This window comes from Coccinella septempunctata, chromosome 9 (genome assembly GCF_907165205.1).
Source record: "Coccinella septempunctata chromosome 9, icCocSept1.1, whole genome shotgun sequence".
NCBI lineage: Eukaryota > Metazoa > Arthropoda > Insecta > Coleoptera > Coccinellidae > Coccinella > Coccinella septempunctata.
Window position 1 is genome coordinate 5,700,122 of NC_058197.1, and position 19,908 is coordinate 5,720,029.

General features: G+C 33.1%; 1 protein-coding gene across 1 annotated transcript; it reads right to left on the bottom strand.

Moving 5' to 3' along the window:
* Positions 1-18,685: 18,685 nt before the first annotated feature.
* LOC123321026 lies at positions 18,686-19,630 on the bottom strand. The gene has a single exon (XM_044908528.1). The coding sequence runs from the start codon at positions 19,628-19,630 to the stop codon at positions 18,686-18,688; it is 945 nt and encodes a 314-aa protein (XP_044764463.1).
* Between the last annotated feature and the right edge of the window lie 278 nt (positions 19,631-19,908).

Sequence of the window (19,908 nt, forward strand, 5' to 3'; positions counted from 1 at the left end):
CAAGTGAAATGAGATGACATAAGCTTAAGCGGATAAAGCGATACCTTTCATGTCAATTTATAAATCCGATTATTCTCTGGAAAGTGTTATCGTTTGATTTCTAATTGAAGTGGAATAAAATTCACGTGAGTTATAATTTTTTTTCATTCGAAAAAATAATAATGACAATATCAGCCAAAAGAACACCATAAGGGCACTTCAATCGGACCTGCTATTGCTCTAGAGACAGAATCCAATTCTTCACCTAACAGACTTTCGGGATGACCTTGGAGCCTAGGAAGCTAAATCATTTCAGTTGTGCAAATACAACTTGGTTTACTTGTATACACAGTTGCCAGATTTAGGACGCAACATTATGCGTCGTGTGAAAGACGTATATTGACTGTATATCAGTTTTCATCATTTGAAGCGCCCCCGAAGCGGAATTTGCGTGAACTAAAAATATACTTTAGGTTTCATGAGACGCACTCTACTGCGTCTGGAGATATGTTTTTCAACATGGAATAACTCTTTTATCAAAAGATGAATGAAATCTATAGTTGTTCCAAAGATAGCTCTCGACGTCCTTCACGATTTGCGACCACCCCTGTCGTTGAATCCCTCGAAATACCAGAGAAAACTTTGAAAAACAATGTTGCGTCCGGTATACGGACGCAGTATTATTCAGGACGCAATAGTGTATGGCCCAAAGACAATGTATGGACGCAACATAGTATGCTGGATAAATATATATATATATATATGTATATATATATATATATATATATTTTGTTGAAAATGAGCATCATACTATCGGTGGGGTAAGCCATCCAGCTGTAAGTATCATTCATTAAATTTTTTCAATAATAACAAAGTTGATGTAATTATAATTTTTAGATTTAATCCTACACACAGGCAACCAGCCAGATACTGAGTGAGTATAATTTTTTATGAAGCTTTTTAATGTGATATATTTTGTTTTGTTTTTTGTAGAATTGATCCCACATTCAGGACACTGGCGCCTCCAGTTTATACCCAGTGAGTACAATTACTTTTATGAAAAATTAGATATTTTTTAGAATTAATCTTTCACCAACTTAGTGAGTAAAATTATTTTTTTATGAAAAAATAAATTTATCCTAACCACAAATGCATCTAGATAGATCATTTATACGCTTTTGTCTCAAGTAATACTATTTTAGAGTCAGTAAATCAGTTTCTCCTGAAGAATCCACTTGTGAGTATCAGTGTTGAGTGATGCGTATATTAATCTTACATGTATTTTGATATTATAGGAAATGATATTCATACTATCGGTGGGAGAAGCCATTCAGCTGTAAGTATCATTCATTTGATTTTTTCAATGATAACAAAGTTGATGTAATTATAATTTTTATATTTAATCCTAAACACAGGCCACAAGATAAGTAGTGATTATAATTTTTATGATGATTTTTAATGTGATATTTTTTGTTTTGTTTTTTTTTAGAATTGATCCCACACCTAGGACACTGGCGCCTTCAGTTTATACCCAGTGAGTACAATTAGTTTTATGAAAAATGAGATATTTTTTAGAATTAATCTTCCACCAACTTATGCTGAGTGAGTAAAATAATTTTTTTATGAAAAAATAAATTTATCCTAACCACAAATGCATCTAGATAGATCATTTATACGCTTTTGTCTCAAGTAATACTATTTTAGAGTCAGTAAATCAGTTTCTCCTGAAGAATCCACTTGTGAGTATTAGTGTGAGTGATGCGTATGTTATTCTTATATATATTTTGTTATTATAGAAAATGATCATCCTACTATCGGTGGAGTGCGCCATTCAGCTGTAAGTATCATTCATATAATTTTTTCAATAATTACAAAGTTGATGTAATTATAATTTTCAGATTTAATCCTACACACAGGCAACCAGCCAGATACGGAGTGAGTATAATATTTTATGAAGATTTTTAATGTGATATATTTTGTTTTGTTTTTTGTTGAATTGATCCCACATTTAGGACACTGGCGCCCCCAGTTTATACCCAGTGAGTACAATTAGTTTCTTGAAAAATTAGATATTTCTTAGAATTAATCATCCACCAACTTATACTGAGTGAGTCAAATTATTTTTTATGAAAAAATGAATTTATCATAACCACAAATGCATCTAGATAGATCATGTATACGCTCTCGTCTCAGGTAATATTATTTTGAAGTCAGTTGTTCAGTTTCTCCTGAAGAATCCACTTGTGAGTGTCAGTGTTGAGTGATGCGTATAGTGATCTTATCTGTATTTCGTTATTATAGGAAATGATTATCATACCATCATTGGAAGAAGCCATTCAGCTGTAAGTATCATTCATTTAATTTTTCCAAAAATAACAAAGTTGATGTAATTATAATTTTTATATTCAATCCTAAACACAGGCCACAAGATACGTAGTGAGTATAATTTTTATGATGATTTTCAATGTGATATTTTTTGTTTTGTTTTTTTGTAGAATTGATCCCACATTTAGGACATTGGCGCCTCCAGTGTATACCCAGTGAGTACAATTAGTTTTATGAAAAATTATATATTTTCTCGAATTAATCTTCCACCAACCTATGCTGAGTGAGTAAAATAATTTTTTTATGAAGAAATGAATTTATCCTAACCACAAATGCATCTAGATAGATCATTTATACGCTTTCGTCTCAGGTGATATTATTATAGAGTCAGTTAATCAGTTTCTCCTGAAGAATCCACTTGTGAGTGTCAGTGTTGAGTGATGCGTATATTGATCTTATCTGTATTTCGTTATTATAGAAAATGATTATCATACCATCATTGGAAGAAGCCATTCAGCTGTAAGTATCATTCATCTAATTTTTTTCAATGATAACAAAGTTGATGTAGGTTATTATAATTTTTATATTTAATCCTACACACAGGCAACCAGATACGTAGTGAGTATAATTTTTATGATGATTTTTAATGTGATATTTTTTGTTTTGTTTTTTTTTTTGAATTGATGACCTAGGACACCGGAACCTCCAGTTTATACCCAGTGAGTACAATTAGTTTTTTGAAAAATCAGATATTTTTTAGAATTAATCATCCACCAACTTATGCTGAGTGAGTCAAATTTTTTTTATGAAAAAATGAATTTATCATAACCACAAATGCATCTAGGTAGATCATTCATAAGCTTTCGTCTCAGGTAATATTATTTTAGAGTCAGTTAATCAGTTTCTCCTGAAGAATCCACTTGTGAGTGTCAGTGTTGAGTGATGCGTATATTAATCTTATATGTATTTTGTTATTATAGAAAATGATATTCATACTATCGGTGGAAGAAGCCATTCAGCTGTAAGTATCATTCATTTAATTTTTTTAATGATTACAAAGTTGAAGGAATTATAATTTTTATATTTAATACTAAACACAGGCCACAAGATTCTTAGTGAGTATAATTTTTATGATGATTTTTAATGTGATATTTCTTGTTTTGTTTTTTTTTAAATTGATCCCACACCTAGGACACTGGCGCCTCCAATTTATACCCAGTGAGTACAATTAGTTTTATGAAAAATGAGATATTTTTTAGAATTAATCTTCCACCAACTTATGCTGAGTGAGTAAAATAATTTTTTTTATTAAAAAATGAATTTATCCTAACCACGAATGCATCTAGATAGATCATTTATACGCTTTCGTCTCACGTTATATTATTTTAGAGTCAGTTTATCAGTTTCTCCTGAAGAATCCACTTGTGAGTGTCAGTGTTGAGTGATGCTTATATTAATCTTATCTGTATTTCGTTATTATAGAAAATGATTATCATACTATCCGTGGAAGAAGCCATTCAGCTGTAAGTATCATTCATTTAATTTTTTTTCAATAATAACAAAGTTGATGTAGGTAATTATAATTTTTAAATTTATTCCTACACAAATGCAATCAGATACGTAGTGAGTATAATTTTCATGATCATTTTTAATGTGATATTTTTTGTTTTGTTTTTTTTTTGAATTGATTCCACACCTAGGACACCGGAACCTGCAGTTTATACCTAGTGAGTACAATAAGTTTTCTGAAAAATTAGATATTTTTCAGAATTAATCATCCACCAACTCATGCTGAGTGAGTCAAATTATTTTTTTATGAAAAAATGAATTTATCATAACCACAAATGCATCTTGATAAAAAATTTATACGCTTTCGTCTCAGGTACTATTATTTTAGAGTCATTTGATCAGTTTCTCCGGAAGAATATACTTGTGAGTATCAATGTTGAGTGATGCGTATGTTATTCTCATATATATTTTGTTATTATAGAAAATGATCATCATATTATCGGTGGAGTAAGCCATTCAGCTGTAAGTATCATTCATTTAATTTGTTTCAATAATAATAAAGTTGATGTAGGTAATTATAATTTTGAAATTTATTCCTACACAAATGCAACCAGATGCGTAGTGAGTATAATTTTTATGATTATTTTTAATGTGATATTTTTTGGTTTGGTTTTTTTTTTTTTTGAATTGATCCCACACCTAGGACAACGGAACCTGCAGTTTATACCTAGTGAGTACAATAAGTTTTCTGAAAAATTAGATATTTTTTAGAATTAATCATCCACCAACTCATGCTGAGTGAGTCAAATTATTTTTTTATGAAAAAATGAATTTATCATAACCACAAATGCATCTTGATAAAAAATTTATACGCTTTCGTCTCAGGTAATATTTTTTTAGAGTCAGTTAATCAGTTTCTCCTGAAGAATCCACTTGTGAGTGTCAGTGATGCGTATATTAATCTTATATGTATTTTGTTATTATAGAAAATGATATTCATACTATCGGTGGAAGAAGCCATTCAGCTGTAAGTATCATTCATTTAATTTTTTTAATGATAACAAAGTTGAAGGAATTATAATTTTTAGATTTAATCCTAAACACAGGCCACAAGATTCGTAGTGAGTATAATTTTTATGATGATTTTTAATGAGATATTTTTTGTTTTGTTTTTTTTTCAGATTTGATCCCACACTTAGGACACTGGCGCCTCCAGTATATACCCAGTGAGTACAGTTATAATGGTTTTATGAAAAATTAGATATTTTTTAGAATTAATCTTTCACCAACTAATGCTGAGTGAGTAAAATAATTTTTTTAAGGAAAAATGAATTTATCCTAACCACAAATGCATCAAGATAGATCATTTATTCGCTTTTGTCTCAGGTTATATTATTTTAGAGTCAGTTGATCAGTTTCTGCTGAAGAATCCACTTGTGAGTGTCAGTGTTGAGTTATGCGTATATAAATCTTATCTGTATTTCGTTATTATAGAAAATGATTATCATACTATCGATGGAAGAAGCCATTCAGCTGTAAGTATCATTCATTTAATTTTTTTCAATAATAACAAAGTTGATGTAGGTAATTATAATTTTTGAATTTATTCCTACACACATGCAACCAGATACGTAGTGAGTTTAATTTTTATAATGATTTTTAATGTGATATTTTTCGTTTTGTTTTTTTTTGAATTGATTCCACACCTACGACACCGAAACCTTCAGTTTATAACCAGTGAGTACAATAAGTTTTTTGAAAAATTAGATACTTTTTAGAATTAATCATTCACCAACTTATGCTGAGTGAGTCAAATTATTTTTTTATGAAAAAATGAATTTATCATAACCACAAATGCATCTAAATAGATCATTTATACGCTTTTGTCTCAGGTCATATTATTTTAGAGTCAGTTAATCAGTTTCTCCTGAAGAATCCACTTGTGAGGGTCAGTGTTGAGTGATGCGTATATTATTCTTATATGTATTTTGTTATTAAAGAAAATGATATTCATACTATCGGTGGAAGAAGCCATTCAGCTGTAAGTATCATTCATTTAATTTTTTTAATGATAACAAAGTTGAAGGAATTATAATTTTCATATTTAATCCTAAACACAGGCCACAAGATAAGTAGTGAGTATAATTTTTATGATGATTTTTAATGTGATATTTTTTGTTTTGTTTTTTTTTAGAATTGATCCCACACCTAGGACACTGGCGCCTCCAGTTTATACCCAGTGAGTAAAATTAGTTTTATGAAAAATGAGATATTTTTTAGAATTAATCTTCCACCAACTTATGCTGAGTGAGTAAAATAATTTTTTTATGAAAAAATGAATTCATCCTAACCACAAATGAATCTAGATAGATCATTTATACGCTTTCGTCTCAGGTAATATTATTTTAGAGTCAGTTGATCAGTTTCTCCTGAAGAATCCACTTGTGAGTGTCAGTGTTGAGTGATGCGTATATTAATCTTATCTGTATTTCGTTATTATAGAAAATGATTATCATACTATCGGTGGAAGAAGCCATTCAGCTGTAAGTATCATTCATTTAATTTTTTTCAATAATAATAAAGTTGATGTAGGTAATTATAATTTTAAAATTTATTCCTACACAAATGCAACCAGATACGTAGTGAGTATAATTTTTATGATCATTTTTATGTGATATTTTTTGTTTTGTTTTTTTTTTTAATTGATCCCACACCTAGGACACCGGAACCTGCAGTTTATACCTAGTGAGTACAATAAGTTTTCTGTTGATCAGTTTCCCCTGAAGAAGCCACTTGTGAGTGTCAGTGTTGAGTGATGCGTATATTGATCTTATCTGTATTTTGTTATTATGGGAAATGATTATCATACCATCATTGGAAGAAGCCATTCAGCTGTAAGTATCATTCATCTAATTTTTTTCAATAATAACAAAGTTGATGTAGGTTATTATAATTTTTATATCTAATCCTACACACAGGCAACCAGATACGTAGTGAGTATAATTTTTATGATGATTTTTAATGTGATATTTTCTGTTTTGTTTTTTTTTGAATTGATTACACACCTAGGACACCGGAACCTTCAGTTTATACCCAGTGAGTACAATAAGTTTTTTGAAAAATTAGATATTTTTTTGAATTAATCATCCACCAACTTATGCTGAGTGAGTCAAATTATTTTTTTATGAAAAAATGAATTTATCATAACCGCAAATGCATCTAGATAGATCATTCATACGCTTTCGTCTCAGGTAATATTATTTTAGAGTCAGTTAATCAGTTTTTCCTGAAGAATCCACTTGTGAGTGTCAGTGTTCAGTGATGCCTATATAAATCTTATCTGTATTTCGTTATTATAGAAAATGATATTCATACTATCGGTGGAAGAAGCCATTCAGCTGTAAGTATCATTCATTAAATTTTTTTAATGATAACAAAGTTGAAGGAATTATAATTTTCATATTTAATCCTAAACACAGGCCACAAGATTCGTAGTGAGTATAATTTTTATGATGATTTTTAATGTGATATTTTTTGTTTTGTTTTTTTTTTAGAATTGATCCCACACCTAGCACACTGGCGCCTCCAGTATATACCCAGTGAGTACAATTAGTTTTATGAAAAATTAGATATTTTTAAGAATTAATCTTTCACCAACTAATGCTGAGGGAGCAAAATAATTTTTTTATGAAAAAATGAATTTATCCTAACCACAAATGCATCTAGATGGATCATTTATACGCTTTTGTCTCAGGTAATTTTATTTTAGAGTCAGTTGATCAGTTTCTTCTGAAGAATCCACTTGTGAGTGTTAGTGTTGAGTGATGCGTATATCAATCTTATCTGTATTTCGTTATTATAGGAAATGATTATCATACTATCGGTGGAAGAAGCCATTCAGTTGAAAGTATCATTCATTTAATATTTTTCAATAATAACAAAGTTGATGTTCGTTATTATAATTTTTATATTTAATCCTACACACAGGCAACCAGATACGTAGTGAGTATAATTTTTATAATGATTTTTAATGTGATAATTTTGTTTTTTTTTTAGAATTGATCCCACACCTAGGACACCGGAACCTCCAATTAATACCCAGTGAGTACAATTAGTTTTTTGAAAAATTAGATATTTTTTATAATTAATCATCCACCAACTTATGCTGAGTGAGTAAAATTATTTTTTTATGAAAAAATGAATTTATCATAACCACAAATGCATCTATATAGATCATTTGTACGCTTTCGTCTCAGGTAATATTATTTTATATTACCTGATTATAGATTTAATCCTACACACAGGCAACCAGCCAGATACGGAGTGAGTATAATATTTTATGAAGATTTTTAATGTGATATATTTTGTTTTGTTTTTTGTTGAATTGATCCCACATTAAGGACACTGGCGCCTCCAGTTTATACCCAGTGAGTACATTTAGTTTTATGAAAAATTAGATATTTTTTAGAATTAATCTTTCACCAACTTATGCTGAGTGAGTCAAATTATTTTTTTATGAAAAAATGAATTCATCATAACCACAAATGCATCTATATAGATCCTTTATACGCTTTTGTCTCAGGTAATATTATTATAGAGTCAGTTGATCAGTTTCCCCTGAAGAAGCCACTTGTGAGTATCAGTGTTGAGTGATGCGTATATTAATCTTATATGTAGTTTGTTATTATAGAAAATGTTATTCATACTATCGGTTGAAGAAGCCATTCAGCTGTAAGTATCCTTCATTTAATTTTTTCAATAATAACAAATGTGATGTAATTATAATTTTCATATTTAATCCTAAACACAGGCCACAAGATACGTAGTGAGTATAATTTTTATGATGATTTTTAATGTGATATTTTTTGTTTTGTTCTTTTTTTTTAGAATTGATCCCACACCTAGGACACCGGAACCTCCAGTTTATACCCAGTGATTACAATTAGTTTTTTGAAAAATTAGATATTTCTTTGAATTAATCATCCACCAACTTATGCTGAGTGAGTCAAATTATTTTTTAATGAAAAAATTTATCATAACCACAAATGCATCTAGATAGATCATGTATACGCTTTCGTCTCAGCTAATATTATTTTGAAGTCAGTTGTTCAGTTTCTCCTGAAGAAACCACTTGTGAGTATTAGTGTTGAGTGATGCGTATATTAATCTTATATGTATTTTGTTATTATAGAAAATGATATTCATACTATCGGTGGAAGAAGCCATTCAGCTGTAAGTATCATTTATTTAATTTTTTTCAATAATAATAAAGCTGATGTAGATAATTATAATTTTTATATTTAATCCTACACGCAGGCAACCAGATACGTAGTGAGTATAATTTTTATGATGATTTTTAATGTGATATTTTTTTGATATCGATTGAAATTTATTTTGGGAGGATTTTGCATCTCTTCATAAACTTTTTAGGGTTTTCACTCCCAATCTCTGAAACAAAATCAATTAAAAATGAAATCAACGATTTGCTCCTGCGTAAATTCTTGCACTAATTTGTCAGGAGAAAATTAACTAGAAAAAATTGTTGCCTGACAATGATCTCAAAATAAATAACGTTGAAATTATAATTCTTTGTAACGTTTCGGAGTCTATATCAGACTCCGTCATCAGACGAAAAAATCTACTTTTGAAAATCTTCTGAATTGTCGCTTTCTGTCTGACATTAATTGTCAAGATACGGAGTGAGTATAATTTTTTATGAAGATTTTTGATGTGATATTTTTTGTTTTGTTTTTTGTAGAATTGATCCCACATTTAGGATACTGGCGCCTCCAGTGTATACCCAGTGAGTACAGGTACAGGGTGGGCAAATTTCGATGTTCTAGCACTACAGCTTTTAAACCAGAGTAGATAGACAAAATCTGATACCCCATTCTCGTTCTCTTTTTCTGGGAAACTAACAATAGTAGTAGTCATTTTTGGCCACTTTCTTTTGTTTTCGAGTTATAAGCAAAAATTGGAAAAGTGGCGATATCGAAATAAATTTATATCTCCGCTAATACTGATGATAGAGCTCTGAAATTGAAACATTATAGAGGCACTTTTTTACGTAGAATCCAGTGGCGTGCTCACCTTTTTAGCAGGATTTTTAATTACGATGCTATGACCCAAAGTTATGTTTTTTTAAATGGGAACATTAGATTTCTGTGCAATTTTTTGAATGCTTAATTTTTACTGATTTCAAAAATATATAACATCATATGGTTTGTATCAATATAAATAATAGAAAATGGTCAAATCCACTTTCTCCCAATATTTCTTTGGTTTCAACTTTTGACGAGCACAGAAAAATATAACCTATAACAAAAGCAGTCTCCTTTCGGCAATATCATTCTTTCTATTGGTAAAAAGTTACCAATATTCACAAAATTTGAATCAAGATATATTTCATAAATTTTCATAATAATGAAGGGACTTATAGGAGGAGACAGTGGTAATCATATGATGCTATATTTTTCTATGCTCATCAAAAGTTGAAACCATAGAAATGGGAGGAAGCTTATCAGAGTGCAGTGGGGGGATTGAAGTTCATTTATGATCAGCTGTCACACTGCTTGTTGAGTTTGAACACCAGTAAAACAAGATTTATAGCGTTTTCACGTACGGCGTCTGATCAGCCTGACTTTCGGTTTATAAGTTTGCATGGGGATGGGTGCGACCGATTGGGATGTTGTTGCCCGACAATAGAGAAAACTATGTCAATTAAGTATTTAGGGGTCCTCGTTGATCAGCATCTAAGATGGGGTGAACACGCTGCCTATCTTGTCGGGCGACTCAAGAAATTGTTCTACATATTTTATAACACCAGGAGTGTTCTATCCAGGGAAAAATGTTTTCGTGTTTATGAGGCACTTGTATTGTCAATATTGAGATACGGCATTATAGTGTGGGGTGGTGTGAACAGGAATAACATGGGTTGTCTTGATGTTGTCAATAAGGCCATAATTAAAACAATCTTGAAAGTTGGTAGAAGGTTTGGAACTAAGAGACTTTATATAGAATCTGGACAATTGAGCTTGAAACAGCTATACATCTATGAAGTATTGTTATATCAGATCAAAAAGAAAAAACAATTTGTTCACCACGAGTTTCAAACCAGACAGATTCTGCGTAAGGATCTAGTTGTTCCTCGGTTCCATAAAAAACACTTACAGGGGAGTCTGGCATATTATGGCCCCAAATTGTATAACCTCCTTCCCCAAGAACTTAGGGCATCATCGCTAAATGTAAAAAGCAGAGTTTTGAAATACCAGCTCCGAAATTGTGTGATTCTGAATTCTGATAGATTCGAAGCTACCCTATTGGAGTAATTTTGTTTTGGATATACATGTCGTTCAATTAGTCATTTATCTTTGTGTTGCTTTTTCTTAGTTTTAGGTATCTTTGAGAAATTTTACAAGCATTATATGGTTATAGGGAGAATGGTTCATGTCTTCTTCTTGTGGTTGCAGGGTATGACAGCATACAAGCTTGCTTAGGCTGCATATTCCTGCAAGATTGTTCAATATTTATTTTGGTTGTATACCTTTTGATGAATAAATTGAATTGAATTGAATTGAATTGAATGATACTTACAGCAGAATGGCTTCTTCCACCGATAGTATGAATATCATTTTCTATAATATCAAAATATATATAAGATTAATATACGCATCACTCAACACTGATACTCACAAGTGGCTCCTTCAGGAGAAACTGATCAACTGACTCTAAAATAATATTACCTGAGACGAAAGCGTATAAATAGTCTATATAGATGCATTTGTGGTTATGATAAATTCATTTTTTCATAAAAAAATAATTTGACTCACTCAGCATAAGTTAGTGAAATATTAATTCTAAAAAATATCTAATTTTTCATAAAACTAATTGTACAGGGTGGGCAAATTTCGATGTTTTAGCACTACAGATTTTAAACCAGCGGAGATACACAAAATCTGATACCCCATTCTCGTTCTCTTTCTCTGGGAAACTATTAATAGTAGTAGTCATTTTTGGCCACTTTCTTTTGTTTTCGACTTATAAGCAAAAATTGGAAAAGTGGCAATATCGAAATAAATTTATATCTCCGCTAATACTGATGATAGAGCTCTGAAATTGAAACATTATACAGGCACTTTTTCACGTAGAATCCAGTGGCGTGCTCACCTTTTTAGCAGGATTTTTAATTACGAAGCTATGACCCAAAGTTATGTTTTTTTTAATGGGAACACTGGATTTCTGTGCAATTTGTTGAAAGCTTAATTTTTACTGATTTCAAAAATATATACATAACATCATATGGTTTGTATCAATATAAATAATAGAGAATGGTCAAATCCACTTTCTCCCAATATTTCTTTGGTTTCAACTTTTGACGAGCACAGAAAAATATAACCTATAACAAAAGCAGTCTCCTTTCGGCAATATCATTCTTTCTATTGGTAAAAAGTTACCAATATTCACAAAATTTCAATCAAGATATATTTCATAAATTTTCATAATAATGAAGGGACTTATAGGAGGAGACAGTGGTAATCATACGATGCTATATTTTTTTATGCTCATCAAAAGTTGAAACCATAGAAATATTGAGAAAAAAGTTTTTTGTCCATTTTCTATTATTTATATTGATACAAATCATATGATGTTATATATTTTTGAAATCAGTAAAAATTAAGCTTTCAACAAATTGCACAGAAATCCAGTGTTCCCATTAAAAAAACATAACTTTGGGTCATAGCTTCGTAATTAAAAATCCTGCTGAAAAGGCGAGCACGCCACTGGATTCTACGTAAAAAAGTGCCTGTATAATGTTTCAATTTCAGAGCTTCATCATCAGTATTAGCGGAGATATAAATTTATTTCGATATCACCACTTTTCCAATTTTTGCTTATAACTCGAAAACAAATTAAAGTGGCCAAAAATGACTACTACTATTGTTAGTTTCTCAGAAAAAGAGAACGAGAATGGGGTATCAGATTTTGTGTATCTCCTCTGGTTTAAAATCTGTAGTGCTAAAACATCGAAATTTGCCCACCCTGTACAATTAGTTTTATGAAAAATTAGATATTTTTTAGAATTAATCTTTCACTAACTTATGCTGAGTGAGTCAAATTATTTTTTTATGAAAAAATGAATTTATCATAACCTCAAATGCATCTATATAGATTATTTATACGCTTTCGTCTCAGGTAATATTATTTTAGAGTCAGTTGATCAGTTTCTCCTGAAGGAGCCACTTGTGAGTATCAGTGTTGAGTGATGCGTATATTAATCTTATATATATTTTGATATTATAGAAAATGATATTCATACTATCGGTGGAAGAAGCCATTCTGCTGTAAGTATCATTCAATTCAATTCAATTCAATTCAATTTATTCATCAAAAGGTATACAACCAAAATAAATATTGAACAATCTTGCAGGAATATGCAGCCTAAGCAAGCTTGTATGCTGTCATACCCTGCAACCACAAGTGATGAACCATTCTCCCTATAACCATATAATGCTTGTAAAATTTCTCAAAGATCCCTAAAACTAAGAAAAAGCAACACAAAGATAAATGACTAATTGAACGACATGTATATCCAAAACAAAATTACTCCAATAGGGTAGCTTCGAATCTATCAGAATTCAGAATCACACAATTTCGGAGCTGGTATTTAAAAACTCTGCTTTTTACATTTAGCGATGATGCCCTAAGTTCTTGGGGAAAGAGGGTATACAATTTGGGGTCATAATATGCCAGACTCCCCTGTAAGTGTTTTTTATGGAACCGAGGAACAACTAGATCCTTACGCAGAATCTGCCTGGTTTGAAACTCGTGGTGAACAAATTGTTTTTTCTTTTTGATCTGATATAACAATACTTCATAGATGTATAGCTGTTTCAAGCTCAATTGTCCAGATTCTATATAAAGTCTCTCAGTTCCAAACCTTCTACCAACTTTCAAGATTGTTTTAATTATGGCCTTATTGACACCATCAAGACAACCCATGTTATTCCTGTTCACACCACCCCACACTATAATGCCGTATCTCAATATTGACAATACAAGTGCCTCATAAACACGAAAACATTTTTCCCTGGATAGAACACTCCTGGTGTTATAAAATATGTAGAACAATTTCTTGAGTCGCCCGACAAGATAGGCAGCGTGTTCACCCCATCTTAGATGCTGATCAACGAGGACCCCTAAATACTTAATTGACATATTTTTCTCTATTGTCGAGCAACAACATCCCAATCGGTCGCACCCATCCCCATGCAAACTTATAAACCGAAAGTCAGGCTGATCAGACGCCGTACGTGAAAACGCTATAAATCTTGTTTTACTGGTGTTCAAACTCAACAAGCAGTGTGACAGCTGATCATAAATGAACTTCAATCCCCCCACTGCACTCTGATAAGCTTCCTCCCATGTGTCCCCTTTGAAGGTTATAACAGAATCATCTGCATAGGCCAAAATATATAGATTTGAAACACGAAGCAGCCAATTGATAAAAACAAGAAAAAGGGTTGGACCCAATACAGTCCCCTGTGGATTACCAATATCAACCAGCAGTGGTTGACTCAATACATCTCCCATCTTGACGCACTGAAACCGGCCATCCAAATAACTCTTAAATAACGTTAATGCAACACCCCTGATACCAGCATTCTCCAATCTGTCAAAAAGCAAACGATGGTCCACCGTATCGGAGGCCTTTGTTAAGTCCAAAAAAACAGAAAGGACTTTCTTATTCTTATCCATATTATGAATGACCACACCAATGAGTTCTTGTATAGCATCTATGGTTGATATGTTTTCCCTAAAACCAAATTGTTTGTCACTCAGCATATCAGTTTTTTCAAGAAACGAGGTCAATCTTTTTTTAAGACATTTTTCGAATATTTTCGCGAAATTATTTATAATCGAGATTGGGCGGTAATTCGTCATTTGAGATCTATTACCAGACTTGAAAACACATTTTACATGCGACTGTTTCCATTCAGTTGGTACTATACCATTCGAAAAGCATAAATTAATTATATGTACGAGAGGCTTCGAAACAAACATGTGAATCCGCTTAATAAGGGATGAAGCAACACCATCTGGTCCAGGGCAGGCACCATTCTTCAGTGAGGAGATAGTGTTCACAATCTCATTCTCATCAACCGGCTCCAGAAATATAGAAAAGGGATTCGGAGGAACTACCAAAGCATTAGAATTCGAAGATCTAGTAATACCTTGAGCTAATCGCTTACCAACATCAACAAAAAACCTGTTGAACACATCCGCCTTTTCTTCCAACTTAGTGACAGTACAACCATCCTCATCAACTATTTTAGGGGGAATATCAGAATTGATCTTATATGTATTATTCATTTCATTCACAGTTTTCCAATATTTCTCAACATTATTACCTGCTAGTTCAAATTTTTTCACAAAATACGATTCCTTTGTTTCCCTTATCAAATTATCATTCATTAAAATTTCTCAATAATAACAGAGTTGATGTAATTATAATTTTTAGATTTAATCCTACACACAGGCAACCAGCCAGATACGGAGTGAGTATAATTTTTATGAAGATTTTTAATGTGATATTTTTTGTTTTGTTTTTTCTAGAATTGATCCCACATTGAGGACACTGGCGCCTCCAGTATATACCCAGTGAGTAAAATTAGTTTTATGAAAAATTAGATATTTTTAAGAATTAATCTTTCACCAACTAATATTTATTTATTTATTTAGAGAACTGGGGATACAAACAGGTGTGGAACCCAAAAACAGTATCCACTATTAAGAACATGAACTAGGTACATTTAAACTCAAAAACGAATAGGTCATACAGTAAATTAAGATGCATCAATACACTAGGTATAACATAATCAAGTTGAGAACAAATTCACAAATTAGATATAAAAACAATTATAACATCTATGAAAAAAAGGTGTTTGCGACGGAAATAATCTAATAGGCAGCAATGATTGACTTTTTCAGGATCATTTTAATTTTTTGTGGTGTGAGGTGAAATATGTCGAATAAGTGCTGTGACTCGTTGGCGGAACGTAGCACCCTCACGAGTGGACCATGTTTAGTATAATTACAACGCTTAAATTCAATATGAAATAACTCGTGTTGCCTCAGATTGAATGACGGAATGTTAATTTTTATCCCTCCAAGAATATCAGCAGCCTGCAGATCGCCGCCCAAGATTTTCGACAAGAACAAAATGTCGTTCATTTTACGTCTGTCTTCGAGAGATAATATTTCAAATTTCTTTCTTAGAATGGGATAGCGATCTACATTATGCTGTAGTAACAGATTCTCTCTGAAGGCAACGCGTTTAAGAAATCGATTCTGGACTCTTTCAAGGCGTGAGATATAGATATTATATTGAGGGTTCCAGATTACCGAAGCAAAGTTCAAGCGACTAAACACGTATGCGTAGTAGACATGTATTAGGGGTAGAGTTCTTTTGAATGATTTGCATTGCCTGAAAACATATCCGAGCATTTTATTAGCAGATCCGATGATGCTCTCAATATGGTAGCTGAACAAAAGTTTTGAGTCAAGTATAACACCCAGGTCTTTTATTTTGGTTACTCGAGACAGCACCGTATCGCCAATTTTGTAATTGAAGGAAACTGGTGATCGACCTCTTGAAAATGAGAGGACGTAGCATTTATTAATATTCAAGAAGAGATCATTCTGAGTGCAGAATTCTAAGAAAGAATTCAATTCTTTCTGAATGGTAAGGCAATCCGCTAGATTTCTGATGGAAAAGAATATTTTCAGATCATCCGCATACATAAGAAAACGATAGAGCCTAAAAACGGAGTGTATGCTATTGACATATATCAAAAAGAATAGTGGTCCCAGGTGCGAGCCCTGGGGAACGCCAGACGTGCAATCGACATTCTCCGACATAAACTCTCCACCAATTGATACACATTGACCTCTCCCGAGTAGATATGATTTGGTCCAGTTCAACAGTGAACCGCCGATTCCAACAGCATCCAATCTCATCAATAATATATCATGGTTTATTTTATCGAAACATTTTGTGAAGTCCGTATAGACAACATCAACTTGAATTCCCTCATCCAAACTTTTACAAGTATATTCGAGGAAACTAACTAAATTCGTCTCTATCGACCTCCCCTTAAGAAAGCCGTGCTGTTCAGGTACGATCAAATTTTTGACGAGAGAGGAAATATACTTATACACGAGTGATTCAAATAATTTCGCAATTACGCACAATATGCTTATTGGTCGGTAATTCTCAATGCGAGTCTTGTCCCCACCCTTGTGAACTGGTATTACAGTGGCACGCTTCCAGATGTTAGGGAAGTTGCCTTGTTCTAATGATTTATTAAAAATAATTTCAAGAGGTATACAAAGGGAGGGGCAGCTCTGCACAAATTGAGAGGGGATACCGTCAGGACCGGATCCTTTACGACGGTCGAGAGATCGTATAGATTTTTCTATTTCCTCAGCCGTCAAAATTATTGAAGTCAAATTGGGAGAGTGACGCCCGCCGGAGTCATTCGAAGCCGGCGGACGCCTCGTCGACTTTACAAAGGCGCTCTGAAAAAAACGCGCAAACAAGTTGCATATCTCAACCCCGCCGGTTGCCACTCTATCACCCAATGTCATAGAGGAAGGAAATTTGCTGCCCCCGGTTTTGCTCTTTATCGGTGTAATGTTGAAAATTAACTTGGGGTCATGAGAAGTTTGATCTTCTAGGTAAGTAATATATTCAAAATAGTCGTTTCTTATCAGTGCCTTCGACTGGACACGCAAAGATCTGTAGCGGATGAGGTCACAGGTATTTCCATAAATTTTCCATTTTTTGTGAGCACGATTTTTCAATTTGATGAGTCTGATTGTTTGTTTTGAATAAAACTTTGGAAATTTTCCGTTAACTCTTTTCTTAGGAACAAAGTCTTCAATAGTTTTGTTTATAATATTGTATAATATCTCTACATCCTCACTGACATCATGGTTTGTCAGGAGAGTCGACCACGGAAAAGATGAAAGGTGCTGATTTATTACATCATAATCAGCTTTTTTATAATTGAACATGGTGTGTATACTATTATTTTTGAGTTGCCGGTTGTTTACTTTTAATATAAGTTCTACGCTAGGATGATAATTATCCTCTGGAACTAGGGGGTGATCATTTTTATCTAGGAAATTTATGCGGTGTTTGTTACAAAAAATCAAGTCCAAAGTTTTGTTTTGATGGTTAAGCAAATAGTTGAACTGGTCAAACTCACAGAAGGATAAAGTGTCTATTAAATTGGTATATTGACTCTCAACAACTTCAGCTTCAAGTGGATACCTTTCAGTTGGTATTCGAGGCGTCCATCCTATCGACGAGCAGTAGAAGTCTCCACAAATGAGCACCAAGTTGTTTTCTATTTTACCTTTAATTGAGTCCAATTTGCGTGAGAAGGTATCCATAGCCAACCTATCTCCGGGGGGAAGGTAAACGCAACATAAGTAAACGGGAATGTTATCAATCATCAACTTCACCCACACGTCCTCCGCGCTACTCTGGAAATCACCAACAAGAACCGCACTGAGTAAATTTTTCACTGCGATGAAAACACCGCCACCAGTTTTCCTCTCAAATGCTGTAGCACAAGTTTCTCGGTCACGCCGGAATATGCTGTATATAAAGGGATCAACCACTTCATGGTCCAAAATGCCACTGTGTAGCCAGGACTCAGTCACAAATATTATGTCACTGTTGTTAGCTAGAGCGTTCAGCCTAAAATCTGTCAGCTTGGTCCGAAGCCCTCGGACATTTTGATACGTGATGTTTAGAGCCATCTTGAACCGCCGTTTAAAATATTGGGTGTCTTGGACTCACAAGTTATTTTATGTTTTTGAGATCGCTTGGTTTACTTATATGAATAATCCTACTGGAGACGTCTTTACGCATGAGGATGCTCCCATTCTGTACCCAAGTGAACTTGTAACCTCGTTCTTTCGCTGTCTCGCGAGCATCCTTAAATAGCTTCTTATTAATTGCAGTTAGATGTTCATTCAAATATATTTTATTATTAGATAGGGATTCAATCTTCATACCAGGATCGCTGGACTCCTTACGTTTGAATTTGGATTTGGCCACAAACTCATCGCGTTTCATTCTCGACAAGAATCGCACAATTATGTGCTTTGGTTTCTCGGAGTTCATGGTAGGCACCCGAGTAGCAAAATCAATGTCAGATTTATTGACGGCATAACCCACGTGTTTTCCAATGGTTTCCACAACATTTATAAGATTTTCACCTTTCCACTCTGTGACACCCTGTATCTCAACGTTGTTTGCCCTGCTGAGCTGTTCTGCATTGTTAACTTTCGCACTCAGGGATTTGACCTCTTCCTTCAAAAGACCGTTTTCTTTCTTCAGGTCTTCGGTAGTTTTACATAAATTTTTGAAATGAATCAATTGAGTTTCGAAATCAGATACTTTTTCCGAGCAGAAAGTAACGCACTTTCGAAGTTCCGCGATTTCACCTCGTAGGAGGGAAATCTCGCTGCGCAGGTCGTCTTCATCATCACCTCCAGCACTCGGGGTCCCCCGTCGAGGTTGACTGGGACGCGGGGCACGCGTGGGCGGCGGGCTGATCCGGTCAGTTCGACAACTCCCACAATGCCATCGACCACCGGGAAGATTGACGAGAGACAGCTGATGTTTGTTTATATCCGAACATACGGAGTTAGCGTGAAAGAACAATCCACAAAAACCTCCGCACTGGATGCCTGGTGCCTTCTTGGAGATTACCGTGTCGCACACACTGCACTGATTACTCATTTTTTTTTTTTTTTAAAAAAAAAAACAATACTACAATATTCAGATGTGAGTTTAATAACGATGATGCAATTTTTGGAAATTAGATTTGGTAGTATTTGACCGTTACTTCTTGAGCTGCACAAATACACGTCCTAATCATACGACGTACATGCAACGATGAATGTTGAGTGAGTAAAATAATTTTTTTATGAAAAAATGAATTTATCCTAACCACAAATGCATCTAGATAGATCATTCATACGCTTTTGTCTCAGGTAATATTATTATAGAGTCAGTTG